General features: G+C 39.4%; 4 protein-coding genes across 4 annotated transcripts in view; 2 read left to right on the top strand and 2 right to left on the bottom strand.

Annotated features, from left to right (window-relative positions):
* The window catches only part of CBG01374, a gene marked incomplete at both ends in the record, with an annotated part of 1,598 nt that extends 840 nt beyond the window's left edge, over positions 1-758 (bottom strand). Inside the window, 2 exons of the mRNA XM_002636078.1 lie at positions 545-685; positions 737-758. Coding sequence (XP_002636124.1) covers positions 545-685; positions 737-758 — 163 coding nt within the window. The remainder of the gene's footprint in view (positions 1-544; positions 686-736) is intronic.
* Positions 759-2,902: 2,144 nt separating this feature from the next.
* On the bottom strand, positions 2,903-3,112 carry CBG01372 (the record flags this gene model as incomplete). Its single annotated transcript, XM_002636077.1, has 1 exon — positions 2,903-3,112. A coding segment is annotated over one exon (210 nt), but the record flags the coding sequence as incomplete, so codon positions are not given.
* A 1,903-nt stretch (positions 3,113-5,015) lies between these two features.
* Positions 5,016-6,231, top strand: CBG01371 (the record flags this gene model as incomplete). Its single annotated transcript, XM_002636076.2, has 3 exons — positions 5,016-5,276; positions 5,326-6,022; positions 6,071-6,231. 3 exons carry the CDS (start codon positions 5,016-5,018, stop codon positions 6,229-6,231), a joined length of 1,119 nt encoding a protein of 372 aa, XP_002636122.2.
* Positions 6,232-7,215: 984 nt separating this feature from the next.
* The window catches only part of CBG01370, a gene marked incomplete at both ends in the record, with an annotated part of 2,483 nt that continues 1,014 nt past the window's right edge, over positions 7,216-8,684 (top strand). The window contains 4 exons of the mRNA XM_002636075.1: positions 7,216-7,305; positions 7,370-7,469; positions 7,523-7,627; positions 7,679-8,043. Coding sequence (XP_002636121.1) covers positions 7,216-7,305; positions 7,370-7,469; positions 7,523-7,627; positions 7,679-8,043 — 660 coding nt within the window. The remainder of the gene's footprint in view (positions 7,306-7,369; positions 7,470-7,522; positions 7,628-7,678; positions 8,044-8,684) is intronic.

Below are 8,684 nucleotides of genomic sequence, written 5' to 3' on the forward strand. Positions count from 1 at the left end.
AGTTTTAAATTAATTTGTAAAAAATCTTGTTAAACTTTTTCGTGCTTTACCCATATCCAGCCAAACTTTTGGATTGTGCGCAATTTCTCAGATTTACCAGTGAAAGGAAATCAAATGAGGCATTTCTGCCGAAGCCTATAATTTAAAGTGAAATATTCTGGTAAAAAAAATTAAAAATCGAAATCTTTGGTGCCAGAATAACATGCGAAGAATAAAAGAAGCAAAAAAGACAGCTCTTCATCATATTTATGATAAGAGCTTCATGTATTATTCAATTGGAAATCATTAAGGCGAATGGAAAAGAGTACCACCCACGGCCCCCCGCGGCCCCCGCGATTATTTGCGTGTGAATTTTTATCTAATTTTTAATGACAATCACGTATTTTCCAAGAAAAAAGAGTTTCCGAAATCAAAAAATAGCGAAAAAAGATAAAATTTTCTTCACGTAAATAATTGCGGGGGGCCAACGGGGGGCCGCGCGGGGGTGAGCCCCCCGGGCGGGTGCGGGCGGGTGAATCGCCCCCAAATGGAAACCTTATCTTACCCTCTCTTCCATAATGTACTTCTTTTCCTTTCTGAACGAGTACACAATTAGGATGATAGTAAGCGGCAACACCTTCCCAGTCCTTTGACTCTCCAATTTCAATGTACTTCTCGAATTGGGGTTTCAAGCATGCCTCGGCTTCTGCAAAAATTCGAATGCTCAAACGTAAAAAAACGAAAAGCTCAATCTTACCTTGGTCAGTGAAAGTGGACATTTTAAGACAGAGCTGTCGAAAAAGTGATATTTTCCAAACTTTACCGCTCCATTTATATACCCACATCCAATTACTAAGTCATGTTCACTACGTTAGCCACACTGTCACAGATTCAACTCTCATCTTTTCAAACTGAACTTTTCAACCTGCGTCTATTGTGTACAGTACTGTTGTGCCCAGTGTGTCTGTTGGAGTTGAGATAGTCATAGTGCATGAAAAGTTGAGTTGGGTCAATTGTAGTTGATTGTAAACAGTAATCATTAAAACAGCATGGAAGATTGTGTCGTGTCATTTTTTGAATCTGCGGTTGAATTGGCTCAAAATATATAGAACAAAAAACACAAAAGCATGATCCGAACGGGGACAAAAAAGTTGAAGAAAATTGTATTCAATTGCTCGATGGTAGTGGGATATGGGAAAAAGTTTTCCAATTTTTTTGAGGTATGCTCAGCTTTCAGGTAGCTTACAAGTATTTCTTTTGCATTAAATCAATGCACTTTGAGCGAAAATCTTGTTAAATTTTGAAGTCACAATAACGAAGTACAGTATTCTTTGAGCCAATTTTAAATTATATTTTCGCGATTTTTCGACGAGTTCTCCGTTTTTTACAGTTTTAAATCTGTAAAAATGCATTAAAATGCTGAAAATCATTGAAAAACGCTAAAATCGAAAATAACATTTCAAACAGGCTCACAGAATACTTTAGTTTACTGTTGCGCCTTCAAGAAAAATTAACACGAGATATACGCTCTCAAAGTTTATTGTTTTCGGACAAGAGTAATACAGTGCGTCGCATAACTATAGAACCCCCCCCCCCCCCTCAATTTGGGGTGTACAGCAAAAACTAGAGTAGATAAGAAAAATTTGTGAATGCAGTTGGATTCAGAATCAAAAATAACCATAGGAACCAAATTTTCAGAATCCTACACGGCAAGAAAAAGGTCCATTTTTGACCGTCGCATAACTATAGGACCCCCAGATGTTTTGGGTGCACAGGTCGTTTTTTGACCATTTTATCTACTCTAAATTTTTTTATTTTCGTTTTTCATTGTTTTAAGCTTTTTCTGAAGATATTTCTCGCAACTTTCTTTCAAAGTGAACATGTCTGAATCCGATTTTCCCTTCAGTCAACAAAATCCATTTATTCTAAGCAACTAACAAAAAACACATCGAAAAATCAGTACTTAGCCTCTCCGCCGTTGTTTTGAATCACTTCAACGATCCTGCTCGACATGCTGGCTACAAAATTCTTCAATTCGGCATCAGTGAGAGCGTCCCATTCAGCCTGGATTGCGTCCTTGAGCTCCTGCACGGTCTTGAATTGCCTCCCGTTTTGATAGACCCGGCGAACGAGGATGCCCCAGATGTTCTCAATGGGGTTTAGATCCGGACTGCATGCTGGCCATTCGAGCACCTTGATTCGTTTCGAGACGAACCAGTTCCTCGTGGAGGTGCTCGTGTGGATAGATGCGTTGTCCTGTTGGAACGTGTGGGTGTGGCGTCTGTTGCGGAAGAACGGAGCCACGGCCTTTTGGAGAGTTGCTTGGTACGTGGCAGAATTCACCTTCGTGATGATGAATTGCAGTTCGAGCTTTTTTCCATTTCAAAAAGCGCCCCAAATCATAACAGAGCCGCCGCCAAAGTTGCGCCTGGAGAACAGCTGCGGATCTTTTCGGAGGTCTCTCCAGTAGTTCCTGTTGCCATCAGGACCGTCGAGATTCCACTTCTTTTCATCGGAGAACACGATCTGAATTCAATTTTCTTTTCAAAATTGATTTTTCAAACTCACGTTCTCCCATTTCGTAGTCAAATGGTTCTTCACGAAATTGAGACGTGCTGCTTTGTGGGCATCAGTCATCTTCGGAACTTTGGCCATCTTCTGACGAACGATGACTCCACTTCTTTTGATCTCGGTCTTCCAGCAGCATCCTTCAGCTTCTTCTCGTAATGGAGTGGGTCGTCGAGGTATTTTCGGATGACGTTACGACTTCTCGTGAGTTGACGGGACATCTCGTGAAGTGTCAGTCCAAGTTGTTTTATCACATCCACTTTGGCCTGTTCGGCTAATGACAATCACGTATTTTCCAAGAAAAAAAGAGTTTCCGAAATCAAAAAATAGCGAAAAAAGATAAAATTTTCTTCACGTAAATAATTGCGGGGGGCCAACGGGGGGCCGCGGGGGGTGAGCCCCCCCGGGCGGGTGCGGGCGGGTGAATCGGGTCGGCGAGGTATTTTCGGATGACGTTACGACTTCTCGTGAGTTGACGGGACATCTCGTGAAGTGTCAGTCCAAGTTGTTTCATCACATCCACTTTGGCCTGTTCGGCAAGAGAGAGGAGTGTAGCGCGAGCCATGGTTGAAGGAATGTTTCCGAGTCATATTTTTGGAATAGGGGCCAACTAATATTTTCAGTTACTGTACCTGCACATCAAACTATCGCCACGATCCGAATTACTGTAAAAAATGCAGCTGGAGATTTACGGAAGGGCCGAAGTGAAGCTTGATCTCGAAAATGAGTTCCTTGCATTGTTGGAAGTTCCACACGAAGATGTTGAAAGAAAGTTGCGAGAAACATCTTCAGAAAAAGCTTAAAACAATGAAAAACGTAAATAAAACAATTAAGAGTAGATAAAATGGTCAAAAAACGACCTGTGCACCCAAAAAATCTGGGGGTCCTATAGTTATGTGACGGTCAAAAATGGACCTTTTTCTTGCCGTGAGGGTATGGAAAATGGTAGGGTTCTGAAAATTTGGTTCCTAGGGTTATTTTTGATTCTGAATCCAACTGCATTTACAGCTTTTTCTTATCTACTCTAGTTTTTGCTGTACACCCCAAATTGAGGGAGGTCCTATAGTTATGCGACGCACTGTAGCATGTTATTGGAAATCAAGAGGTTTCATCATTTTCAGAAAATTTTCATATTCAGTGGTAACATGATCCAAAAACTTGAGTTCCTTTTCATTGAAGAATAACTTTTTCGAAATTTGGTTCATATACAGTACCGGTCCATGAGATTTACAAAAACACATGTTTTCTGTTGATTTTTTTTTCAGGAGTCTGGAGCTCGGCTTTCAAGTTTCCGATCACTTTGAAAATTCTGGAAGGTGTAAAAAAACACGAATAAAAAAACTTTGTGAGTACAACATGTTGTATGAATTGGTACTGTAGCTTTACGACAAGAAAACGACTATGAACAAAGATTGAAGCGTCACAAACTAGTGATAACACGATTGAGTTCAAAAATTGTAAATAAGTGATGACTAGGCCCGTTATCACGACGTATAAATGTTTAGAACTGCTAAATAAAAAGCTACAGTAGTTTCAAGGAAAATGGACGAAAACAACGAAAAAAAAAAGAAATTAGGAAACGAAAATACAATAGGGCGAACAATGACCGGAAATCGGAAAATCCAATCTTTAAAATATTTAGAAAGAAACATGCATACGAAATTCGAGGAATTCCCTTTCTTGTAGTCATAAACAACATTTGAACGAGTGGGACCAGGCCAGGCCGTCGAAACAACTAATATGATATCATTGAAGACGTATAGTGAAATCATTAATGTGTCCAATCTTCGCCAGTCTGGAGACGTCAGAATGATATACGATTGGAGGGCGGCGTGGAGGGCAAAAAGTGGTGGTACTGGAGAGACCTTTATAAAAAGGAAAGAATCTTTTGGACCCTCTTGCAAACTATCTTTCATTGTTTTTTAATTTTTTTTGGTTTACGTTAGAGCTATCAATTTCTGATAACTGCTTAGTTCTGCTCTCTGTTTTTAATAAGACTGTATTAACCTAATTACCTTGTTTAGGGTTACGGTAGGGTAGTTAGGAATAATAGCTTTCTTTGTTTTTTTTAATTGAGGGCCTAAATTATGCCATAACCCGTAACCCTACGTCACAACCTCAAACCTAAACATAGGGTTACGGTAGAATAGTTAGTCTCTGATAACACTTTAGTTCAAACACTGCTCACTAAAACAACTGTACTAAAAACATAGAACACAAACGGGAGTTTCCGTCGTTTGTGCCCTTCACATGAAAGAAAAATATTTCTATTTCTGGAATTATCAGATAAGAAAAAAGCGGAAACCAGAGTTTGTTGTTTGGTTGCATCGAAACCAATGTTTCAGACAATCAGAGTCTGAAACCCTTGCTCCCTTTACGCAATTTCCGCTTGGTTTCTCGTCTCTTATCGTCCCCTATATAAACCCCAAGCAGTTCAAAAAGTTTACTGAGTTTCAGTTCACCAAAACATGCAACAACCCTCTACTACTACCACTCTTCCAATTCTGGCCAAAAAAGTCAGAAAATTAGCATCTTCGAAATTCCAAAAGCTCAAGTCTCTGCTAGCTGGAGGAGAGGATGGATTTTCAAGATTCAAAAAAATCTACAAACTGCGAGGAGAGTTGGGAAAAGGAGGCTTCGGAGTGGTCTACAGAGGAATCAGAATCTCTGATAACCATCTAGTAGCCGTCAAGTTTATCGAGAAGAAGAATGTGAAGGAGTGGGAAACAGTAAGTGCTTGGGTTACAGTTCTTTCAAAACAAGACATGTATTTTTCAGCTGAACGATGGAAAAGTTCCAATGGAAATCTGCATGCTCTCGAAATGCTCCACAATTCCAGGGGTCATTGGTCTCCTTGATTGGTACAGTATCCCGGCTGGTTATCTAATTGTAATGGAACGCCCATATCCTTGCATTGACATGTTTGATTTTGTCAAGGGACAAGGAAAATTGCCAGAAGAGATGGCTCATTTCCTCTTCAACCAAATTGCAACAACCGTTCAGGAATGCATGAAGAACAAAGTTTTACATAGAGATGTCAAAGATGAAAACGTAGTGATCGATTTGGCAACCGGTACCACAAAACTCATCGATTTCGGAGCTGCTACTGAACTTCAAGACGGCCACTATTTCAATTTCCAAGGAACCGTCATGTGCTCGCCACCAGAATGGCTCATCAACAGACTCTACCTGGGTGAGGAAGCAACTGTCTGGTCATTGGGTGTCCTACTGTACACCGCCCTCAACGGACGTCTTCCTTTTCAAACAGTTGAGAAAATCTGCTCTCCCGCTACTGTGGGAGCTCTCCGATTCTTTGCTCCATTGAGTGAAGAAGTCAAGGATCTGGTCCGAAATTGTTTGATGTTCGAGCCAGAGCAAAGATGCTCTATGGAGGATATTTTGAAGCACTCATGGGTCCATAAAGAAGCTATTAGCTGGCCTGCGTTTACCAAGAAAATGGTTGAGAAGACTTTAGGTAATTTAAATTGTTTATTACTACAGTAAACTGATTTTTAAATTTTAGATCAAACCCACAACAAGAAAGTGTCACACCTCCATGACGAGACAGAAAAAGTCAAAGTTGTCAAACGAGTCAACATTCAACCAGCTGCTGACACCAATCATCCAACTTTGTATGCCAGAAGACAAGGAAACAAGCCACATTTGGTGTTAAAGATCAGTTAAGATTGAGACAATATTTTCTATTTTCAGTTCTTTTTTCCGCGGTAATTTATTACTGTCATTAGCTATGTTTTCCCATGTAAAAACAGACCGATTGTAACTTTCCATGTTCCTTTAATTACTCGGGTGATTTTTGATACTTATGATCTTGAATAAAGTTGCAATATGTATTATTTGATGAAAAAGCAAGCAATCAGGCGGATACCAGAACATCTTGAAGTTCTGGAAGAGAAAGGTTTGGTTCAGGAGCCAAAGCTCAATTAAAAACGGTTCGAATTAAAAGGGCTAATAAGACATACAAAACACGCGTTTTTCAGTTGATTTTCGGCATTTTCAGGAACCTCGACTGTCAAGTGTCCGATAACTTTGAACAGGTTGGAGAATGTAAAACAGTCATAGATTGAAACCTTCGCATTTACAGGATTTTTCAAAAATTTCTAGTTTTTCAGTTATTTGCCGATTTCTCAAAGGCACCCCTTTTTTTTGCCCGGTTTTGTACTGAAATAGTGGAAAAAAGCAGCTGCCTTTAGGAAATCGGTAAAAATCTGAAAAACTGGACAACTTCGAAAAGTTCTGTGAACGCAAAATTGATTTAAATCATATTATCTTATCAACAAATTTCCCCCTAACTATGCGTGTTTGTGTGTTTTCATGTGCATTATAATGCGTGTTCTTTGATAAGACACAATTTACAAGGGGCCTGAGAAATTGCAAAACTAGGCTTTTGGATTGGCAAATGAACTTTTGAATAACTTAAAAAATAAGTTTTGACAATTCAAAATTTCCTTTTCTTCGTACCTTCGTCACCTACACTGTCGTTCTACTGTATTTTGATTTTATTATTGAATTTACGTATCAAATCATCTTCCCCCTGACTACCATTTCTTATCACTTTTAGCAGAATCTGAAAATTGAGAGCCATGAGAAACACGTGGTGTATATAATGTCATTTTTGATAAGACAAACGACTCACTCGACAGAAAAATTATGTGGCGTCTTGCCGTTTTTCTGTCGCTTGCGGCGTTTTTCGTTCACGATGTTCTGGGAAAAGGAGACCCCGAGTTGAAGATGACTACTGTAAGTGATAGATTACTGTATGACTACTGTAAGTAATGGATTACTGTAATTGTGATTTTTTCAGCCCCAAATTATTGAGCGATGGGGATATCCTGCGATGATTTATTCAGTCACCACAGATGATGGATATATCCTGGAAATGCACAGAATTCCATTTGGAAAAAGTGAGTTCTATCTTTTCTGCGGACATCTCAATCTCTTAAAATATATGTTTCAGCTAATGTAACATGGCCAAATGGAAAGCGTCCAGTAATTTTCCTGCAACACGGGCTCCTTTGTGCTTCCAGTGATTGGGTTCTGAACCTTCCAGATCAGAGTGCAGGTACAACCTTTCACAATTTTGTATTCCTATCCCACCATCCGAATTCTTAAGGATTCATCTTCGCCGATGCTGGATTTGACGTTTGGATGGGTAACATGCGTGGAAACACATACAGTATGAAGCATAAAAATTTGAAACCATCTCACTCAGCATTCTGGGATTGGAGTTGGGATGAGATGGCGACTTATGACCTGAACGCAATGATCAATCACGTTTTGGAAGTGACTGGACAGGAGAGTGTGTACTATATGGGTCACTCGCAGGGTACCCTGACAATGTTCAGCCATTTGTCGAAAGATGATGGAAGTTTTGCGAAGAAGATCAAGAAATTCTTTGCGTTGGCACCAATCGGATCCGTGAAGCATATCAAGGGATTCTTGGCGTTCTTTGCAAACTACTTTTCATTGGAGTTTGATGTAAGGGATAATAACATTTTCCCATATAAATGCCGTACCCTATACGTCCATTTTGAGCTCAATTATCTCGTTTCCTTCAAAAGATACCCAAAGAATTGCAACTGACAAATTATTTTTCATAATATCGCCAATATTTTATCAGTTGACAAATTTTTGATATCTCTCATAGGAACGAAGATAATTGAGCTTAATGTGCACGTATAAGGTTAACTTCTATTTGAGCATTTAAAGGGGGACTCCGGTCAATTTTTTATTGCATCAAAATGTGTTAAAATTTATCTATTTTCAGAATATTATTGCGAAAAAATTCGAAAAAAATCCGAAATCCCCAAAAAACGCCGTTGAAAAGGAAAAAAATTCCAATTTTGACTCGTCGGGGCATTATCTAAATTGGAAGTTTGGAAACCTCTCTGGTTCAAAATCTCCAATCTGCTCTATAAGTTTTGTATTCATTTCTTCGGTTGGGCGTCACCCTAGATTTCTGGTTTACCGTCTTGTCAACCTCAACCTTTGGTGCTTCTGTTTTGCCGCGAAAAGTTTCCCGATTAGTACTATTTCCGGAGATCATTCTGATTTTCGCTCATGCAAAATGTTGTACTAGATGTGACAATAACAATTTGGAAAACGGGAAACAAGTTAAG

Source organism: Caenorhabditis briggsae (assembly GCF_000004555.2).
Source record: "Caenorhabditis briggsae complete genome, chrV, whole genome shotgun sequence".
NCBI lineage: Eukaryota > Metazoa > Nematoda > Chromadorea > Rhabditida > Rhabditidae > Caenorhabditis > Caenorhabditis briggsae.